The sequence below is a fragment of the Salvelinus fontinalis genome, chromosome 35 (assembly GCF_029448725.1).
Source record: "Salvelinus fontinalis isolate EN_2023a chromosome 35, ASM2944872v1, whole genome shotgun sequence".
NCBI lineage: Eukaryota > Metazoa > Chordata > Actinopteri > Salmoniformes > Salmonidae > Salvelinus > Salvelinus fontinalis.
Window position 1 is genome coordinate 12,802,195 of NC_074699.1, and position 22,231 is coordinate 12,824,425.

Consider the following 22,231-nt stretch of genomic DNA (forward strand, 5'->3'; position numbering starts at 1 on the left):
TTAACCCCGATACCATCAGGTGGTACCACTCATTCCTGACTAGCCATACCCAACAGGTTAGAGTTTATGATACACGATCTGTGGCTAGAGACATTAGCATGGGGGCCATCCAAGGTTGTGTGAGTTCGCCCATCTTATTCACACAATACACAAATGAATGCACTAGCAGTAATCCTGAAAACTATATTGCCAAGTCCTCAGATGATACAGACCTTCTTGGTCTGATATATAAAGATGCTGATACTACTGTGTACAGTTCAGAGATTCAAAGGTTTGTCCAGTGGTGTGATGAGCACCATTTCATCCTTTAATGTAAAGAAAACAGAGGAGACGGAGGCGATTGCGTTTGACCCAAAATCTGTCGGCGTCCACGCGCCTGTGGTTGTTCACAATGCCAACATAGCAGGTTAGTTCGTTCAAGTCTCTGGGTGTACAGATGGACGATGTGCTGAGCTGGAAGGTCCAAGTAGAGAGTGTCTGCTTCAGAGTCCAACAACGCCTCTATTTCCTATGTACTGTAGACTCAGGGTTTTTGGAGTTGACCAAAAATAATGTTTCTGTTCTACCATGCGATCATAGAGTATCCCAGATATGGCATCACAGTCTGGTTTTGCAATTGATCAGTCTTACTGAAATCCCAAACTGCATACAAACATGGGTGTGAGGCAACATCCCTCCGTGCAGACTATTTCTGAGCAGACCATTACCAGACAAGCACAGGAAATTATTTCAGATCCCTCCAATGTACTTCACTCCGAGAATCAGCTCCTCACCTCAAGCAGATGCTATAGGGTCCCTCCTCCCCTCATACATACTATATAGGGTCCCTCCTCCCCTCCCACAGACGCTATAGGGCCCCTCCTCCCCTCATACAGACACCACAGGGTCCCTCCTCCCCTTAGACAGACGTTATAGGGTCTTACTCTCATACAGACGCTATAGGGTCCTACTCTCATACAGACACTATAGGGTCCCTCATCCCCTCAGACAGACACTATAGGGTCCCTCCTCCCCTCAGACAGACACTATAGGGTCCTACTCTCAGACAGACGCTATAGAGTCCCTCCCCCCCTCAGACAGACACTATAGGGTTCTACCCTCATACAGACACTATAGGGTCCCTCCTCCCCTTAGACAGACGCTATAGGGTTCCTCCTCCCCTCATACAGACGCTATAGGGTCCATCCTCCCCTTAGACAGACGCTATAGGGTTCCTCCTCCCCTCATACAGACGCTATAGGGTCCATCCTCCCCTCAGGCAGACGCTATAGGGTCCCTCCTCCCCTTAGACAGACGCTATAGACAGACGCTTATCTGTTGGAAAGATATCAGTTTGTCTCTGTGAATGGTTTGTCCTCTGACAAATCAACTGTACATTTCGGTGTTCCTCAAGGTTCCGTTTTAGGACCACTATTGTTTTCACTTAATATTTTACCTCTTGGGGATGTCATTCGAAAACATAATGTTAACTTTCACTGCTATGCGGATGACACACAGCTGTACATTTCAACGAAACATGGTGAAACCCCAAAATTGCCCTCGCTAGAAGCCTGTGTTTTAGACATAAGGAAGTGGATGGCTGAAATCGTTCTACATTTTAAACTCGGACAAAACAGAGATGCTTGTTCTAGGTCCCAAGAAACAAAGAGATCTTCTGTAGAATTTGACAATTAATCTTGATGGTTGTAAAGTCGTCTCAAATAAAACTGTGAAGTACATCGGCGTTACTCTGGACCCTGATCTCTCTTTTGACGAACATATCAAGACTGTTTCAAGGACAGCTTTTTTCCATCTACGTAACATTGCAAAAATCTGAAACTTTCTGTCCAAAAATGATGCAGAAAAATGTATCCATGCTTTTGTTACTTCTAGGTTACACTACTGCAATGCTCTACTTTCCGGCTACCCGGATAAAGCACTAAATAAACTTCAGTTAGTGCTAAATACGGCTGCTAGAATCCTGACTAGAACCAAAAAATTGTATCATATTACTCCAGTGCTAGTCTCCCTACACTGGCTTCCTGTTAAGGCAAGGGCTGATTTCAAGGTTTTACTGCTAACCTACAAAGCATCACATCCTACCTATCTTTCCGATTTGGTCCTGCCGTACATACCTACACGTACACTACGGTCACAAGACGCAGGCCTCCTAATTGTCCCTAGAATTTCTAAGCAAACAGCTGGAGGCAGGGCTTTCTCCTATAGAGCTCCATTTTTATGGAATGGTCTGCCTACCTACGTGAGAGACGTAGACTCTGTCTCAACTTTTAAGTCTTTACTGAAGACTCATCTCTTCAGTGGGTCATATGATTGAGTGTAGTCTGGCCCAGGAGTGTGAAGGTGAACAGAAAGGCTCTGGAGCAACGAACCGCCCTTGCTGTCTCTGTCTGGCCGGTTCCCCTCTCTCCACTGGGATTCTCTGCCTCTAACCCTATTACAGGGGCTGAGTCACTGGCTTACTGGTGCTCTTTCATGCCGTCCCTAGGAGGGGTACGTCACTTGAGTGGGTTGAGTCACTGACGTGATCTTCCTGTCTGGGTTGGCTCCCCCCCCCCCCCTTGGGTTGTGCCGTGGCGGAGATCTTTGTGGGCTATACTCGGCCTTGTCTCAGGATGGTAAGTTGGTGGTTGAAGATATCCCTCTAGTGGTGTGGGGGCTGTGCTTTGGCAAAGTGGGTGGGGTTATATCCATCTTGTTTGGCCCTGTCCGGGGGTATCATCGGATGGGGCCACAGTGTCTCCTGACCCCTCCTGTCTCAGCCTCCAATATTTATGCTGCAGTAGTTTATGTGTCAGGGGGCTAGGGTCAGTTTGTTATATCTGGAGTACTTCTCTTGTCTTATCCGGTGTCCAGTGTGAATTTAAGTATGCTCTCTCTAATTCTCTCTTTCTTTCTTTCTCTCTCTCGGGGGCCCTGAGCCCTAGGACCATGCCTCAGGACTACCTGGCATGATGACTCCTTGCTGTCCCCAGTCCACCTGGCCGTGCTGCTGCTCCAGTTTCAACTGTTCTGCCTGCTGCTATGGAACCCTGACCTGTTCACCGGACGTGCTACCTGTCCCAGGCCTGCTGTTTTCAACTCTCTAGAGACCGCAGGAGCGGTAGAGATACTCTTAATGATCGGCTGTGAAAAGCCAACTGTCATTTACTCCTGAGGTGCTGACTTGCTGCATCGTCGACAACTACTGTGATTATTATTATTTGACCATGCTGGTCATTTATGAACATTTGAACATCTTGGCCATGTTCTGTTATAATCTCCACCCGGCACAGCCAGAAGAGGACTGGCCACCCCTCATAGCCTGGTTCCTCTCTAGATTTCTTCCTAGGTTTTGGCCTTTCTAGGGAGTTTTTCCTAGCCACCGTGCTTCTACACCTGCATAGCTTGCTGTTTGGGGTTTTAGGCTGGGTTTCTGTACAGCACTTTGAGATATCAGGTGATGTACAAAGGGCTATATAAATACATTTGATTTGATTTGATTTGATATAGGGTCCCTCCTCCCCTCAGACAGACGTACGCTACAGGGTCCCTCCTCCCCTCATACAGACACCATAGTGTCCCTCCTCCACTTAGACAGACGCTATAGGGTCCCTCCTCTCATCATACACACTATAGGGTCCCACCTCCCCTCAGACAGATGCGATAGGGTCCCTCCTCCCCTCCTCCCCTCAGGCAGACACTATAGGGTCCCTACTTGTAAGCTGAACAGGTATAAGCACTCCTTCATTCCCATGTCCATCAAATATGTGCACATTTTGCCATGAGGCTAAAATAAGATTTTACAGTTGTAAAGCTAATTTTCTGCTATTCTACATATTTACTATATTATTGTCGTGACCTGACTATCACTAATGTGATGACTGCTACAAATAATGACCTACTCCGTTTAATTATTACTCGATTAAATTCATCATGTAGCAAATAACTCATTAAGAACTTGGGGCACCACGGGAAAAGTATTTTAAACCACTCGAGTGTTGCTTTAGCAGAATGCTTAGGGTTATTGTCCTGCTGGAAGGTGAACCTCCTTCCCAGTCTCAAATCTCTGGAAGACTGAAACCGGTTTCCCTCAAGAATTTCTCCGTATTCAGCGCCATCCATCATTCCTTCAATTCTGACCAGTTTCCCAGTCCCTGCCGACGAAAAACATCCCACAGCATGATGCTGCCACCAGCATGCTTCACTGTGGGGATAGGGTTCTCGGGGTGATGAGAGGTGTTGGGTTTGCGCCAGGTATAGACATAATTTTCCTTGATGGCGAAAAAGCTACATTTTAGTCTCATCTGACCAGAGTACCTTCTTCCATATGTTTGGGGAGTCTCCCACATTCCTTTTGGCGAACACCAAACGTGTTTACTTATTTTTTTCTTTAAGCAATGGCTTTTTCTGGACACTCTTCCATAAAGCCCAGCTCTGTGGAGTGTACGGCTTAAAGTGGTCCTCTGGACAGATACCCCAATCTCCGCCGTGGAGCTTTGAAGCGCCTTCATGGTTATCTTTGGTCTCTTTGTTGCCTCTCCAATTCATGCCCTCCTTGCCTGGTCCGTGAGTTTTGGTGGGCGGCCCTCTCTTGGCAGGTTTGTTGTGGTGCCATATTCTTTCAAATTTTTTATAATGAATTTAATGGTGCTCCTTGGGATGTTTAAAGTGTCTGATATTTTTTTATAACACAACCCTGATCTGTACTTCTCCACAACTTTGTCCCTGACCTGTTTGGAGAGCTCCTTGGTCTTCATGGTGCCGCTTGCTTGGGGGTGCCCCTTGCTTAGTGGTGTTGCTGACAGAACAGGTGTATATATACTGAGATCATGTGACAGATCATGTGACACTTAGATTGCACACATGTGGACTTTATTTAACTAATTATGTGACTTCTGAAGGTAATTGGTTGCACCAGATCTTATTTAAGGGCTTCAAAGCAAAGGGGGTGAATACATATGCACACACCACTTTTCTTTTTTTCTTTTTTTTGAAACAAGTTATTTTTTTCATTTCACTTCACCAATTTGTACTATTTTGGGTATGTCCATTACAAGAAATCCAAATAAAAATCCATTTCAATTACAGGTTGTAATGCAACAAAATAGGAAAACGCCAAGGGGGATGAATACTTTTGCAAGGCACTGTACCTATGATGGTAAGACGAATTTGTCCTTCCCTCTCGTCTTGGTCAATTGTCCTAGACTAAGTTACATGCAGAGATGCAGGCGGTGCATGTTTTAGTCTAGTCTTCACATTCGTCACTTGTCAAGTGTTTCAGAGGATCTTAACATTTTCTGGTCTTGTAGTTTTAACCATCTCCAGCCGTGTAGCCACCGCTCCACGTTGTCTGGTCTAATATGTTAATTCTTCAGCGAGTCCGTTAAAGCACTCTGGCCTTGGAGGGTGTTCCGTCCTGTTGACACAACTTCTGTGCTCACGGGGGCGTGGTTACTGACTTGGCCCAGGTTTATATGAAAAGCAATTATCTCATTTAGAAGTCTAAATTCTATCTTTTTAAACGTATTCTATATACTTAATCATTTATTTTATATTTGGATGCAAACCTGATAACTAGGATGTCTACCCTTTCAGAGTTACAGTTATCTTGTTATACAGTCTTTCTGATCATTTTAATGACATCACAAAATAGACATTAATTTTCCATATTCCATTTCACATCATTACCAACATTTGGAAGTTGAAGTATTTTGTCCCAATGTTCATTGTTTGATGTTTAAGTTCTTTGGCAAGAGTCTCTCTGTAACACTCAGACATTCCCTTCTCAATACTGCAGAGCCAAAGGGAGAGTTTCCGCTAGGTATTTACAATCTGGTTGTTAAGTTATAAAACCGGGCCAACTTCCCCAGGAGAGAGAGTTTGGCTATCTGTCAGCCATTGGCCTAGCTGATGGGTCCTTTTGATCCTCACCAAGGAGAGAGTCATGACATTCCCCCTCTGGTGGTTTCAATCTTGGAATTATCCTGCAAGTTGCAACCCACCATAAAAATGACCAAGGGATGTCCTGGTTGTGGATCATCGTTGCGGTCCCCCTCTGGTGATTTACCCTGGTATTCTTTCTGAAAGCTGCAAACCACCACAAGAATGGCCAGGAGATGTACTGGTTGGTGATTGCTTTTGTGGTTCCCCTCTGGTGGTTTAGTCTGGCTTTCTGCAGATTAGTCCACCACAAGAATTGGCAGTGGAAGTCCAGGTTGGGGATCGCCGTTCTGGACCTGTCGTCTGGTCGTCCAGGCTGGTAGATCTGAGCAGTAACTTAGGCAGATGTTAACAATGCACACACACTCACGAAATATATCATTACATTTCTTCCCCATAATGAGCGGTGTTGTGGCACTAACTCATGGTTGTATGGGAAAGTTGTTTATGGTTCTATCACTTCCTAAAGGTCAAATAAAATTAAACAAAATTGAATAAAAGCATAAACAAAGATATACAAAATATAGTTACCACACCTTAATCATCTAATTGAACTGTATTCTATATAGGTCTTGGCAAAATGACCATATCATGGCATTGTCTGATGTCATATCTAGGGCGTTCCTAATTCACGGTGTGTTGCTTAGGGCACTATCCTAAGTTGATAACTACATGATGAGTCTACAGCTGTAAGACACCAGCTTCGGACAGTCTGCAGGTATGACCTATGGCCCCCTGGGGAGATACTGGTGAGTACAGTAGCTGTAGAGCCAAAGGCCTCAGGGTAAAATATATATTTTAAAAATAAGCTGGTATTTTGCTCAAACCCTTAAGCGGTCCTGGCATAAATCCTCAATAAATGTTCCGTTGTACGTGTGCATTTATGCTTACACAAGCGCACGTGCCAATGAAAAGAAAACCAAGTATCCTGTTCGGCTGCAACCTGTTCAGAATGAGTCTATTTCCAAGTCAATGCCTGGAGGTCAGTAAGAATTGATGCCGACCTCAAGACATACAGTTGAAGTCGGAAGTTTACATACACTTAGGTTGGAGTCATTAAAACTCGTTTTTCAACCACTCCACACATTTCTTGTTAACAAACTATAGTTTTTGCACAAGTAATTGTTCCAACAATTGTTTACAGATAGATTATTTCACTTATAATTATCTGTATCACAATTCCAGTGGGTCAGAAGTTACATACACTAAGTTAACTGTGCCTTTAAACAGCTTGGAAAATTCCAGAAAATGATGTCATGGCTTTAGAAGCTTCTGATAGACGAATTTACATAATTTGAGTCAATTGGATGTGTACCTGTGGATGTATTTCAAGGCCTACCTTCAAACTCAGTGCCTCTTTGCTTGACATCATGGGGAAATCAAAAGAAATCAGCCAAGACCTCAGAAAATAAATTGTAGACCTCCATAAGTCTGGTTCATCCTTGGGAGCAACTTCCAAATGCCTGAAGGTATAACGTTCATCTGTACAAACAATAGTACGCAAGTATAAACACCATGGGACCACACAGCCATCATACCGCTCAGGAAGGAGACACGTTCTGTCTCCTAGAGTTCCACGTACTTTGGTGAGAAAAGTGCAAATCAATCCCAGAACAACAGCAAAGGACCTTGTGAAGATGCTGGAGGAAACAGGTACAAAAGTATCTATATCCACAGTAAAACGAGTCCTTTATCGACATAACCTGAAAGGCCGCTCAGCAAGGAAGAAGCCACTGCTCCAAAACCGCCATAAAAAAGCCAGACTACGGTTTGCAACTGCACACAGGGACAAAGATTGTACTTTTTGGAGAAATGTCCTCTGGTCTGATTAAACAAAAATAGAACTGTTTGGCCATAATGACCATCGTTATGTTTGGAGGAAAAAGGGGAATGCTTGCAAGCCGAAGAACAACATCCCAACCGTGAAGCACGGGGGTGGCAGCATCATCATGTGGGGGTGCTTGCTGCAGGAGGGACTGGTGCACTTCACAAAATAGATGGCATCATGAGGGAAGAAAATTATGTGGAAATATTGAAGCAACATCTCAAGACATCAGTCAGGTAAATTAAAGCTTGGTCTCAAATGGGTCTTCCAAATGGACAATGACCCCAAGCATACTTCCAAAGTTGTGGAAAAATGGCTTAAGGACAACAAAGTCAAGGTATTGGAGTGGCTATCACAAAGCCCTGACCTCAATCCTATAGAAAATGTGTGGGCAGAACTGAAAAATCCTGTCTGAGCAAGAAGGCCTACAAACCTGTCTCAGTTACACCAGCTCTGTCAGGAGGAATGGGCCAAATATCACCCAACTTATTGTGGGAAGCTTGTGGAAGGCTACCCAAAACGTTTGACCCAAGTTAAACAATTTAAAGGCAACGCTACCAAATACTAATTGAGTGTATGTAAACTTCTGACCCACTGGGAATAAAAGCTAAAATAAATCATTCTCTTTACTATTATTCTGACATTTAACATTCTTAAAATAAAGTGGTGATCCTAACTGACCTAAGACAGGGAATTTTTAACGAGGATTAAATGTCAGGAATTGTGAAAAACTGAGTTTAAATGTATTTGGCTGAGGTGTACGTAAACTTCCGACTTCAACTGTGTGTTAAGGGGACCTGTTGTAGTTTTACTACAAGTCACTGTGTCTTACACCATTATAGTGGTGATAGGTATGAAAGAGTCTATTTCATAGCTATGTTCTCCACTGAGGAGCTAGCTAATCACATGACGGAAGTACTCTCTAAGCACTGAACCAGTCGTACGCGGTGGGATCATGGTTCATGACTTCTAATAACTTTCCTACTGAATGGAGGATTCTATTTATTAGAGGCATGTGTGTTAACCATCAGAAGAGTGTTTTGGAGATTCCCTTCCACATGTTGCAATCTGAGTGATTACAAACTCCTCTGTCGCTGTTATCAATAGCAATTTGACTTGTGAGGTCTCTAATCTTCTTACTGATTGTAGCTGGACTAACTGTGCTGGCATTGGTCCTGGTACTCAATGGGACCAGTTATCCTACCGATTTATTCTGAAATGTTATCCTACCAGAACACATGATTAGAGCGTTTTACTAGTTGCATGGTAGTTGAAACTACACATGGCAAGGAATGATTATTGTTGCCATTTGTTTTGGAGGTGGAAAGCCCACTGGACTTATTTTACGACCAGTGTGGTACACCTCAGTGATATCTTAGATGCGTTCTAAGGTTATCTATCGAGGCGCCTGTCCGCTCCTCTCTGTTCTCACAGGGAAGTTCACAGCTAGATTTCTTTTCTGCTCTGGCGGCCTCGTACAGTGCTGCATGTAATCTCGACCTCCCCCCGGCCTTGAAAATGCTCCTCATGGGTTTGGGCTAGTATTCCCCCCACCAGAGGTTGGTGTTGGTATCCGACATACTCATGAAAAGGTCGGACCCTTTGTACGAGTTGTCAGCAGCCGCGTTGTTATTAGATTGGCTGTAACCTTTCAAACAAATCTCCTGGTGTTTGTGCTGCAAAACGCTCAGAGGCTGTCGAGGCCTGTCAGTCACTACAGTGTCCACGTGTGGCAACCTATCCAGTACCTGGGAAATGAGATGAGGATATCTGTCTGCGAAATCGCACAGTGTTTCACCAGTGGGAATCATCGGGTCAGTTGTGGGACTGACGCCACTGGTGTCATTGTAAGGTGTTTCAGTCCCCCGCAAAGAGGACAATGTATAATCGGAAGCTGAGTACACTCGATGCTTTTATTCCTGTGATGGCCGCAGGGCTTGCGGAAGTGTCCGAAGAACAAGAGAAGTTCATCTCAGCTACAGTATTGCACGACTCCAAGGAGGACGGAAGTTGCTGATTCACAGAGACTGCTGGCTCGGAATCATGAAAATAAGGGTCAATCGGGTTTGCTGATTGAATGTGACGAGATTTTGTAATATCTCCTTGGTTTGGATTCTGCACCAAGAGGTTTCCAAGCGTCTTTTGCCCAATTGGTGCTGTCGACAGAAACCCCTCGTGGATGACTGCATTGCAGCTAGCGTTAGGAGAAGACAGTGTGGTCAGTGGAGATGGCACTGTGACCTATGACCATACTTGAGTGAAACCTCGAAGTGTAGACATGCATTGTTCCTTTTTTAACCAACGTTTAGTTGGCTTCAAAGATCTTTTGAGATCATTGAATAATGTTTGAGAGACGAGCGATATTGTCGAGCCCAAATCAATTAGCGCTTCACAAGTTAAGCAGTCCTCCATGACTGTTTATGGACTGTTTGTGTTGCGTTTTGTGGTCATATTCCCCACAAAGTGGAGTGGTTGTTCGCAATGACATGATGTGTCATTTCTGTTCATGGCGAAAAGAGGTTGATTGTAGTGGTAGTCGTTTCGAATAGCGACGCACTCTCCAGTGATTTAGACCGCGGTGGGTATTGGTCTCGTGGTTTCGTGGCAGAAACTGTTGTTGTGTGTCATCTCTCAATGCTCCAGTTGCTTGGTTGGGTATTCACGCTGTAGCGCGTGACTTTTCTGGAATTCCTGCAGCTGGTACCTAAGGGAGGTATTCTGCTGCATAGCAGAGTCCACTTGGACACTTAGAGTACTGAATTTAGACATGTGAGTGTTATCTGTCATAGTTTGCAGGTAGAGGTCTTGAGTACGGAGCGAGAGATTCAGTGATGAGATTTCCTCTGCTTGCTTAGAAATCAATATTTCCATCTTCATCACCTGAGTTCCTCATCATTCCTTTGGTCAGCGACTTCAGTGAGTTCTGCTGATTTGTCATCCAACTTGGTCATTGTGTTCATTAACTGATTGTCTTTGGTCTGCAGCATTTGGACTCAAACATTATTGTTTTGAGTAACGTTCATCAAAACTGCCTGCATGTTATCAAGTTGCACGCTCCTGTTTGTAGATAGCTCAACATATTTATCTAGTTTGGCATGGACTTCATCGTATTTAGTTCTGGCTAGATCAAGTTGTTCCTGTAGAAAACTATTTTGTTGAAGAGTTTGTGCTCGTTCATCATCATACGTTTTTGCAATTACTTTTAATTGTTCAGTTTTCAAATACAGTTCATTGGCTAGCAGAATGTTCTATTTTTCTGCTTTTGTCACTCGTGGCCCGGTTCTCTCTACCTGTCCCTTCATATCAACCAGTTCTTGCTTGTGCTTCAGCTGTGCACTGTGGTACTGGACAGATGCCAATCTCTGATGGCGATACATCAGGGCTAAACTGAGAGAGGAGAGAGAGTCATTACATTATGCTATCTTTGGTTAGGGGACCCCTGGAGGTCTGGGGCATTGCAGTGCTAGAAACGTCACTACAGACCCGGGTTTGATCCCGGGCTGTATCACAGCTAGCCGTGATGGGGAGTCCCATAGGGCGGCACACAATTGGCCCAGCGTCGTCCGGGTTAGGGGAGGGTTTGGCCGGGGGGGCTTTACTTGGCTCATCGCACTCTAGCGAATCCTTGTGGCGGGCCGGGCGCCTGCAGGCTGGCCTCGGTCATCAAGTGAACGGTGTTTCCTCCGACACATAGGTGCGGCTGGCTTCCAGGTTAAGCGGGCGGGTGTTAAGAAGCGCGTTTCGGAAGACACGTGACTTGACTTTCCCCTCCAGAGCCCGTTGGGAATTTGATATTTTATTTGGATCCCCATTAGCTATTTCAAAAGCAGCAGCTACTCTTCCTGGGATCCACACAAAACATGAAACATAATACAGAATGACATAATACAGAACATCAACAGATAAGAACAGCTCAAGGACAGAACTACATACAGTTTTTAAAAAGGCATACATAGCCTAAACATCTGTCACGCCCTGGCCTTAATATTCTTTGTTTTCTTTATTATTTTAGTTAGGTCAGGGGGTGACATGGGGAATGTTTATGTTTTGTTGGTTTTGGGTGTTGTTTATGGTAAAAGGGGTTGTGTATAGTATATGGGTTTGTGTGGAGTACATGTTTCTAGTGTTGTCTATGTATGTTTAGTTGTCTAGGAGAGTCTATGGTTACCTGAATGAGTTCCCAATTAGAGACAGCTGATTTCGGTTGTCTCTGATTGGGAGCCTTATTTAGGGTAGCCATAGGCTCTCATTGGTTGTGGGTAATTGTCTATGTAAGAACGTTAGTAGCCTGTATGTTTGTGCACAACGTTTGTAGCTTCACGGTCGTTTTGTTATTTTGTTGTTTTGTTAAAGTGTTTTTGTGTCGTGTTCATCTTCGTGTTAAAATAAAATAATAATTCCAACTGCTGCATTTTGGTCCGTTAATCCGCCACACGATCGTGACAGAATTACCCACCATAGGACCAAGCGGCATGACCAGCGGCAACAGGAGCAATACAAGGATTTATGGACATGGGAGGAAATTTTAGACCGGGAGGTACCAGGAGAATATAACCGCCCCAAAGCTGAGCTGGAGGCAGCGAAAGCAGAGAGGCGGCGATATGAGAAGCTAGCTCGGAGGCAGGAAAAGGAACCTACAAAGGATCTGGGTTACACTACGTGGGAGGAGATCGACAGGTGGGCGATCAACCCAGGAAGAGTGCCGGAGCCCGCCTGGGATTCTCTGGCGCAGTGCGAGGAGGGATACCGGCGAATGGAGGCAGCACGACGAAGCGGTAGGAAGCCTGTGGGAAAACCCAAAAAATGTATTTGGGGGGGGCTTAAAAGGAGAGTGGCGAAGTCAGGTAGGAAACCTGCGCCTACTCCCTGTAATTACCGTGGAGAGCGAGAGTACGGGCAGACACCGTGTTACGCAGTAGAGCGCACGGTGTCTCCTGTACGTGTGCATAGCCCGGTGCGGGTTATTCCACCTCCCCGCACTGGCAGGGCTAGATTGAGTATTGAGCCGGATGTCATGAAGCCGGTCCTACATATCTGGCCACCAGTGCGTCTCCTCGGGCCGGTTTACATGGCACCAGCCTTACGCATGGTGTCCTCGGTTCGCCTACATAGCCCGGTGCGGGTTATTCCACCTCCCCGCACTGGTCGGGCAATGGGGAGCATTCAACCAGATAAGGTTGGTCAGGCTCAATACTTAAGGGAGCCAATACGCCTGCACGGTCCGGTATTTCCGGCGCCACCTCCCCGCCCCAGTTCAGTGCCACCAGTGCCTACACCACGTAACAGGCTTCCAGTGTGTCTCCAGAGTCCTGTTCCTCCTCCACGCACTCGTCCTATGGTGCGTGTCTCCAGCCCGGTATCACCAATTCCGGCACCACGCACTAAGCCTCTTGTGCGTCTCCAGAGTCCTGTGCATCCTGTTGCTGCTCCCCGCATTAGCCCTGAGATGCGTGTCCCCAGTCCGGTACCACCAGTTCCGGCTCCACGCACTAGGCCTAATGTGCGTCCCCAGGGTCCAGTATGCCCTGTTCCTGCTCCCCGCACTAGCCCTGAGATGCGTGTCCCCAGCCCGGTGCCACCAGTCCCGGCACCACGCACCAGGCCTACAGTGCGCCTCAGCCGGCAGGAGTCTGCCGTCTGCACAGCGATGACTGAACTGCTCGTCTCCCCAGCGCCATCTGAGCCATCCGTCTCCCCAGCGCCATCTGAGCCATCCGTCTCCCCAGCGCCATCTGAGCCATCCGTCTGCAATGAGCCTGCAAAGCCGCCCGTCTGCCATGAGCCTGCAAAGCCGCCCGTCTGCCATGAGCCCACTGAGCCGTCCGCCAGACAGGAGCCGCTAGAGCCGCCAGCCAGACAGGAGCCGCTAGAGCCGCCAGCCAGACAGGAGCCGCTAGAGCCGCCAGCCAGACAGGAGCCGCTAGAGCCGTCCGTCAGACAGGATCTGCCAGAGCCGCCAACCAGACAGGATCTGCCAGAGCCGCCAACCAGACAGGATCTGCCAGAGCCGCCAACCAGACAGGAGCAGCCAGATCAGTCAGCCAGCCATGAGCAGCCAGATCCGTCAGCTAGCCATGAGCAGCCAGATCCGTCAGCTAGCCATGAGCAGCCAGATCCGTCAGCTAGCCATGAGCAGCCAGATCCGTCAGCTAGCCATGAGCAGCCAGATCCGTCAGCTAGCCATGAGCAGCCAGATCCGTCAGCTAGCCATGAGCAGCCAGATCCGTCAGCTAGCCATGAGCAGCCAGATCCGTCAGCTAGCCATGAGCAGCCAGATCCGTCAGCTAGCCATGAGCAGCCAGATCCGTCAGCTAGCCATGAGCAGCCAGATCCGTCAGCCAGCCATGGGCCATCCCTCAGTCCGGAGCTGCAGTCCCTCAGTCCGGAGCTGCAGTCCCTCAGTCCGGAGCTGCCATTCTTCAGTCCGGAGCTGCCCCTTATCCTGGTGCTGCCCCTTACCCTGGTGCTGCCCCTTACCCTGGTGCTGCCCCTTACCCTGGTACTGCCCCTTACCCTGGTACTGCCCCTTACCCTGGTACTGCCCCTTACCCTGGTACTGCCTCTGACCCTGGTACTGCCCCTTACCCTGGTACTGCCCCTTACCCTGGTACTGCCCCTTACCCTGGTACTGCCCCTTACCCTGGTACTGCCCCTTAGTCCGGAGCTGCCCCTTAGTCCAGAACTGCCCCTTAATGCAATGGGGTTAATGTGGAGAGGGGTCATTTTGAAGAAGCTAAGGAGGTGGTTAGGGACTGTGGTGAAGTGGGGACCACGACCAGAGCCGGAGCCGCCACCGTGGAGGGAAGCCCACCCAGACCCTCCCCTAGACTGTGTATGGTGCGCCCGGAGTTCGCGCCTCAAGGGGGGGGTTATGTCACGCCCTGGCCTTAATATTCTTTGTTTTCTTTATTATTTTAGTTAGGTCAGGGGGTGACATGGGGAATGTTTATGTTTTGTTGGTTTTGGGTGTTGTTTATGGTAAAAGGGGTTGTGTATAGTATATGGGTTTGTGTGGAGTACATGTGGAGTACATGTTTCTAGTGTTGTCTATGTATGTTTAGTTGTCTAGGAGAGTCTATGGTTACCTGAATGAGTTCCCAATTAGAGACAGCTGATTTCGGTTGTCTCTGATTGGGAGCCTTATTTAGGGTAGCCATAGGCTCTCATTGGTTGTGGGTAATTGTCTATGTAAGAACGTTAGTAGCCTGTATGTTTGTGCACAACGTTTGTAGCTTCACGGTCGTTTTGTTATTTTGTTGTTTTGTTAAAGTGTTTTTGTGTCGTGTTCATCTTCGTGTTAAAATAAAAGAAGATGGCATATTTTCCAACTGCTGCATTTTGGTCCGTTAATCCGCCACACGATCGTGACAACATCAATGCATATACACAAACTATCCAGGTCAAACAGGGGAGAGGAGTTGTGCCGTGAGGTGTTGCTTTATCTGTTTTTTGAAACCAGGTTTGCTGTTTATTTGAGCAATATGAGATGGAAGGAAGTTCCATGCAATAAAGGCTCTATATAATTCTGTACACTTTCTTGAGTTTCGGGAGTTGCAGCGATGAGACAAGATCGAAATCGGAGTAAAAAAAAAAAAAAACTGATGCTGAGCTAACAGACTTAATTGAACATCAGACTAATTGAGCATTCTCATTATCATGGACCAATGACAGTTTGGAACTCTCAAAGGCCTTCAGTTCATTGTTGATGGTTAAAAAAAGTCACCCTTTCATTGGACTCCGGTGCCCTTCAGTTATGCATTAGCTCTTGGGTTCTTAATTGAAGCATTGAAGACGGCGCGGCTAATGTGTACAACAGTGCTGACACTCCTTAACAGTACATCTTGGGCTAGTTATGCATCAGCCATTTAGAATTAAAAGTGACACTGCATGATTCGCTAAAGGATTGCAGCTTGCCAAACATCTTTCTTTCACATTTTGTCCATTCCCTTGGAAGAAACTGTATAATATTCCAGGCCTTATTCATCTCTGCAAAAACGTTTACTTACGGTCTCATGCACAGCACATCTCTCCAATAACTTCAGCCAAAGATGTTGGTGTATATATACAGTTTCACATTTTCTTCTCTGACTGCATCAGCCTGCAGAAACAAAATGGGACAGACACACACAAGATAGTTTTTACCTAACAACATAACAGCCAAAGCTTACAAAGTCATGTTGCCAGCTATGTTTACATTTTGGACTCAATCATTGCAAGTAAGCTAGCTAGCTACCTAGTTTACTCATGCATTAATTGTATTGTACTAATTGTAGGCATGACTGGGGCCTACATTTGGACGAAGATGTATTTGGAATACATTTTTTAATAATGTCACCACCTAGGAAGTCAGTGTATAACCATTCCACAAATAGCAGCTATGCATAATGTTTTGTCATTTTCTGCATGGTGAGAATAATTATTAAATGTAGGTCCTAATGTGATATCAAAGGGCATTAGCTTATGCAAATGATGATTGGCCATGTTTAGTTATCTCACAACTTGAACAATGTAGTAGTGTAAAACAAAACACATAACACAATTTAGTGTCAGAAAAGTCCTAAGTATTTTAATCAGATAAGAATTCCCTAAGAGAAGAATGGATTAGACATTGCTCATCACAGTAAAAAAGGTAAGCCTTCTGACCGACGTCATTTCGTAACTTGACGTTTTGCGTACGCAGACAGCGCTTGCGCACAATCCAGGCAAGGTCGTAGCTAGCTAGCATTGCAAGGAGCCTATCTCGCTTAAAAGATGATGTCCCTTTCCGCTCGTTCGGGGGCATTTTCCCCATACTTGCAGGCAACGAACTATGCAGTTGCTGGACCACTCAAAGCACTTATTCCAGGGGTGGTTGTAAAGGGAGAGAACGTGTTGGTAGACACGAAGAAACCTTTCCTAACCCGCGAGTCCCTGAACGGTCAAAGCCCCAAGACTGGGCCGGCAGTATCAGTTAGCATAAATGGTAAGTAGCTAAGCAAGTTAACTAACAGCATCTAATGGCTAACGTTAATACTCGGGTTATTTGTTTTACTTGTGGAAGAGTCATTGACATAAGATGTTAGAAGTACAATTAATTTCAGATATTGATTGGTTCTAATAATATTTGAACAAGTATTTCGTTTACTTGCTAGGTAAGTAAGTGGGGTGTCCATGATGAACGATGCTAGGATGTAACTTGCAGTATGGTGGCACAAGGTTAGCACTGCAGCAAATACTGTACAGTATGAAGATGGGCAGAAACTGCTTCTCCAATAAAAATCCCAGATCATGCTTGTAGGTGATGCCGTGTCGACGTTAACTAGCGCATGACCTGGTCTGCTTGGTCTGTTTCGCAAGCTTTCCACGAAGTCTCGCGATGTTGCGCCTCTGGGTTTAGAAACTCTGACTGTAGTGTGGGGTCACAACCTGGTTAGCAAACTAAATAGCTAGCTAGCTGCTAGTGCTACCTTTACTGATGTAGTAATGTCGTATTTTTATAAATCTAGTTAAGATAACATTACATAACCCATTCAGGTAGGTCTTAGATGCTAGCCAGCAGACTCTGACACTACCATTAAGCTTGTTTACACTGAGCTGCACTGTGGGTCAGAACGCAATGATGGATATATTAAGGCACCATGGAGCTGGCGTGAGATATTGGTTAGAAAGCTTACCTCTATGCAAGGATGGGATATGCAACTGTACTCCAAAATTGTACCTTAATCCACACTGATAGATCGAGAAGATTGAAATACTGCTTGTTTTCCCAGAAAACTGCCCTTTTTGTCTTCATTCTAGTTAGCAGTAGCCGCTGCAGCCAGTTTGGTTGTCACAGCCATTCCAATCAGCTTCTTTTATTGTTCAAAGTGATTTGCCATTCCATAATGGCTACTGCTAGCTAGCATGAGCACGAAACAGTATTTCAATCTTCTCAATGTATCAGTGTGGAGTAAGGGATAATTGAGTACAGTGGCATATTCCATCCATGCATTTGAGGTAGACCACCCCCAGGTGGTGAAGGTAGGAAACGACATCTCCACCCCGCTGATCCTCAACACTGGGGCCCCACAAGGGTGCGTTCTCAGCCCTCTCCTGTACTCCCTGTTCACTCATGACTGTGTGGCCATGCACGCTACCAAATCAATCATCAAGTTTGCAGATGACAATACAGTGGTAGGCCTGATTACCAACAACAACGAGACAGCCTACAGGGAGGAGGTGAGGTCCCTCGGAGAGTGGTGTCAGGAAAATAACCTCTCCCTCAACATCAACACAACAAAGGAGATGATCGTGGACTTCAGGAAACAGCAGAGGGAGCACTCCCCATCCACATCGACGGGACAGTAGTGGAAAAGGTGGAACGTGTTAAGTTCCTTGGCGTAGACATCACGGACAAACTGAAATGGTCCACACAGACAGCGTGGTGAAGAAGGCGCAACAGGCTTGTCATCTAAAATACTCACAAACCTTTACAGATGCACAATTGAGAGCATCCTGTCGGTTTGTATCACCACCTGGTACAGCAATTGCACCGCCCTCATATGCAAGGCTCTCCAGGGGATAGTGTCTGCACAACGCATCACCAGGGGCAAACTACCTGCCCCCCAGGACACCTACAGCACCCGATGACACAGGAAGGCCAAACAGATCATCAAGTACAACAACCACCCGAGCCACTGCCTGTTCACCCCGCTATCATCCAGAAGGCGAGGTCAGTACAGGTGCATCAAAGCTGGGACCGAGAGACTGAAAAACAGCTTATACTGTTAAACAGCCATCACTAACATGGAGAATCAAATCAAATCACTGGCCACTTAAATAAACGGACTTAATGAAGGTGTCACTTTAATGATGTTTACATTGAGGGATTACTAGTCACTTTAAATAACGGCACTTAAAAATGTTTACATATCCTACATTACTCATCTCATATGTAATTACTGTATTCTACATCATCTGCTGCATCTTGCCTATGCCGCACACCATCGCTCATCCATATATTTAAATGTACATATTCTTATTCATCCCTTTACATTTGTTTGTATAAGGTAGTTGTTCGGAATTTGTTAGATTACTTGTTAGATATTACTGCATATTCGGCACTAGAAGCACAAGCATTTCGCTACACTCGCGTTAACATCTGCTAACCATGTGTATGTGACCAATAAAATGTGATTTGATTTTCCTACTGCCGTTTCCAGTGTCTTAATGTAACCATGATTGCATTCTGACCCCGATGCAGGTCAGTGTAAACCAGTGTAATGGTAGAGTTGGCGTCTGCTAGATAGTGAGGAGTGCTTTGTTGGTCACTAGTTTAACCTTACATTTTAGCTAGGGAGTTCGTAGCTAACTACATGTAGGCCAAAGGTGTATTTATTACATCATTTTTTTTGTAAAATGTTTAGTCTGTTGCAAAACGTTTTGCAATGAAACAAGGGTTTCTGTTGGACAAATTCAGGAAGGTCCCTTTTCATTACGTTTGCTCTGTTTGGTTTTTAAACGGTTTCCGTTGCAAGACATATTGAATACGCCCCGGCTAATGGGCTAGCTATCTATCAGAAAGCTTGCTAGCTAGCTACTTTATTGAATATTTAAACTTGACTTTTAAACAATCTGTTCATACATTTTCTATCTACCGTAATTTCCAGACTATAAGCCGCTACTTTTTTCCCACGCTATGAACCTTGCGCTTTATACAATGACGCGGCTAATTTATGGATTTTTCCCGCTTTCACAAATTCATGCCGCCAAAAAACTGAGCACCGTCACATAATGTGACGTAAATCGAGCGCGCTCAAACTTTCCATCATTCTAAATACGGTAGTCATTTTGTCACCCTCATCATGGCAAAGACACGGAGAAATGCATATGATGCAGCTTTCAATTTGAAGGCGATCGATCTGGCTGTTGGAAAAGGAAATAGTGCTGCTGCACGGGAGCCTTAATGAGTCGATGATAAGACGTTGGAAACAGCAGCGTGAGAAACTGACTTAGTGCAAAAAGACAACAAAAGTTTTCAGAGGAAAGAAAAGCAGATGGCCCGAACTAGAAAATGAGGCTTGGATGAGTTTGCCTCCGGATGAAAGTGAGGAGAGCGCAATGAAAACGATCCAACATCGGATGAAGCAATTCTGAGGCTATTCAACTCCGACACCAAAGGAGATGACTTCAGTGTTTTCAGTGCACAGGAGGAAGATAGTGACCAAGGACTTTCTTGGTAGGCTATTGTTTACTGCTATTTAAAAAAAAAAAAAAAATGTTACAAGCCTGTTTCGTTAAAGCCTATTTATTTTTGTTACAAGCCGTGTTTCGTTTAAAGGCTGTGTAAAGTTCATTTGTTTCAATGTACCGGTAGGCACCTGCGGCTTATAGACACATGCGGCTTATTTATGTACAAAAAAAAAAAAAAATTAAATTCAGTGGGTGCGGCTTATATTCAGGTGCGCTTAATAGTCCAGCAATTACGGTAATTAGCTATTGACTTGGATGCATCTGCTGCTATAATGTGCCCCCTGGTACCTATCACATGCCCATGTCTATCTCTTAGTACTCTCTGGATTGTTTATCTAATTGACAACTTGTTTTATTTTTCAGCTAAAGCTGCAGTCCGCTTCGCTCACACTGACATCAAGGTGCCAGATTTCTCCGATTACCGTCGGCCTGAGTTGCTTGACCCCAAGAAATCTTCTCAGGAGAGCAGTGAGTCCAGGAAGACCTTCTCCTACCTTGTCACTGGGGCCACAGCCGTGGTGGGTGTCTACACAGCCAAGACCGTGGCGACACAGTTTATCTCTTCCATGAGTGCCTCGGCTGATGTCCTGGCCATGTCCAAGATCGAGGTCAAGCTGGGAGAGATCCCAGAGGGCAAGAATATGACCTTCAAGTGGAGGGGCAAGCCTCTGTTCATCCGCCACCGGTCTGAGAAAGAGATCGCCGCCGAGGAAGCTGTGGATATGGCTGAGCTTCGTGACCCCCAGCACGACAAGGACCGCGTCGCCAACCCAAAATGGATCATTGTCATCGGCGTGTGCACCCACCTGGGCTGTGTACCCATCGCCAATGCTGGTGACTATGGCGGATACTACTGCCCCTGCCATGGCTCTCACTACGATGCCTCTGGCCGCATCAGGAAAGGCCCAGCCCCACTCAACCTGGAGGTGCCCTACTATGAGTTCCCAGATGAGGACACAGTAATTGTAGGCTAAATTGTTGGACTGAGATCACAGATCAGTATGTTCGGTATGTTTCTGTCTGACTCATTATTCCATCCATTAGCAGGCATAAACTCTGTTTCAGGGTGGTATATTGTAAGTAATAAATGTACATTTTATCTGATTGAAAACCTCATGTTATTTATTTCCCAATCTCAGCTAAATCTAATACTGTACCAAAATACGACCTGGGTTGTAAATTAATATTGGGGTTTATTTCGCCTTGGCATGGAATAGCATACTAATAGTAAGGATGTTTTAATAGTGCAGGTACAAGGGGATTGACCCAGAAACATACACCTGCTTACAGACAGTTACCTACAATTGTGTCCGAAGGTGATTCTCAAGGGTTAATGTCGTGAATGGTGGCTGTATGTTCAGTTTCAGAGAGAAACGGGAAAGGTTTTGTCTCAGATTTTGTTGGGACGTTTTAGAGTGCTAGGTAAAGTTGTTTAATGGTAATATTGCGAGAGCTTGTAGATTTTATTCCTATCGATTACCCCTGTTTTGTTTCGGTCGCCGTCACATAGATTAACATGACATTCTATACAAGAAAGAAAAGGGTTCAGTGGGGGCTGACAAAGGCATTGAGTGTTTAAATCAATGCTAAAGCAACAGAACAGTCACATTACATTTTTCTATTAATGAGCTATCCTGCCTACCGAGTTATGTACAAATGTATACTCATGTTAAGCTAATAAATGTTTCACAGAAAATCCTATTCCTTTTGTGTGCTATTTACAGTTTGCAGCTCAGGCTGGGTTGCATGTGCAGTACACAGCAGCAGCTTGCCTCTAGTCTGAATGGCATTTGAACATTTCCGATGCACCTGCTCAAGCAATCCTCAGATTTGCGAGTACATTTCATTCAGGCTGGGTTAATAACACAAACCCTCATTTGATTTTACATACAAGGCAAAACTACGGTCCAGTTTAGTTCCTCAAAATGAATGGGTGACATTGGCTACTTATGTATAAGGATAACCGCTCAAGGTGTGTCATAGTCTGGTATGAAGAGAAGCCTGGTGTCTGAGGTGGTCTTGACTAAGAGCTCTGGCGATTAGGAGAGAAATGGCTGCCCAACCCGCCTGGCATTCCCACGCTTCATTGACTAATAACCAGCTAATAATAAAGTGCTTGATGTCTTCCTCTCTCCGGGGCCACAGAGACAAGCTATGCATAACTGCCTGTGTGCGTATTTATTTTATCCAGATGGATTCCTTGCAGTCCATGTACATTAAATAGGATTGACGTGACCTGTTACTGTTTCGGGTCAACCTTGAAGAAATATCTCCCTT

The 22,231-nt window shown here is 45.5% G+C and overlaps 1 protein-coding gene across 1 annotated transcript; it reads left to right on the forward strand.

Annotated features, from left to right (window-relative positions):
- Window positions 1–16,423: 16,423 nt before the first annotated feature.
- LOC129834332 (cytochrome b-c1 complex subunit Rieske, mitochondrial-like) lies at window positions 16,424–21,650 on the forward strand. The gene is made up of 2 exons (XM_055899228.1): window positions 16,424–16,706; window positions 20,318–21,650. Exons 1-2 carry the CDS (start codon window positions 16,496–16,498, stop codon window positions 20,926–20,928), a joined length of 822 nt encoding a protein of 273 aa, XP_055755203.1. The 5' UTR covers window positions 16,424–16,495; the 3' UTR covers window positions 20,929–21,650.
- The last annotated feature ends 581 nt before the right edge of the window (window positions 21,651–22,231 follow it).

Coding starts and splice junctions, on each gene's coding strand:
- LOC129834332 (XM_055899228.1), top strand. CDS start 16,496: ATGATGTCCCTTTCCGCTCGTTCGGGGGCATTTTCCCCATACTTGCAG. Junction 16,707..20,317: donor AGTATCAGTTAGCATAAATG/GTAAGTAGCTAA, acceptor TTTATTTTTCAG/CTAAAGCTGCAGTCCGCTTC.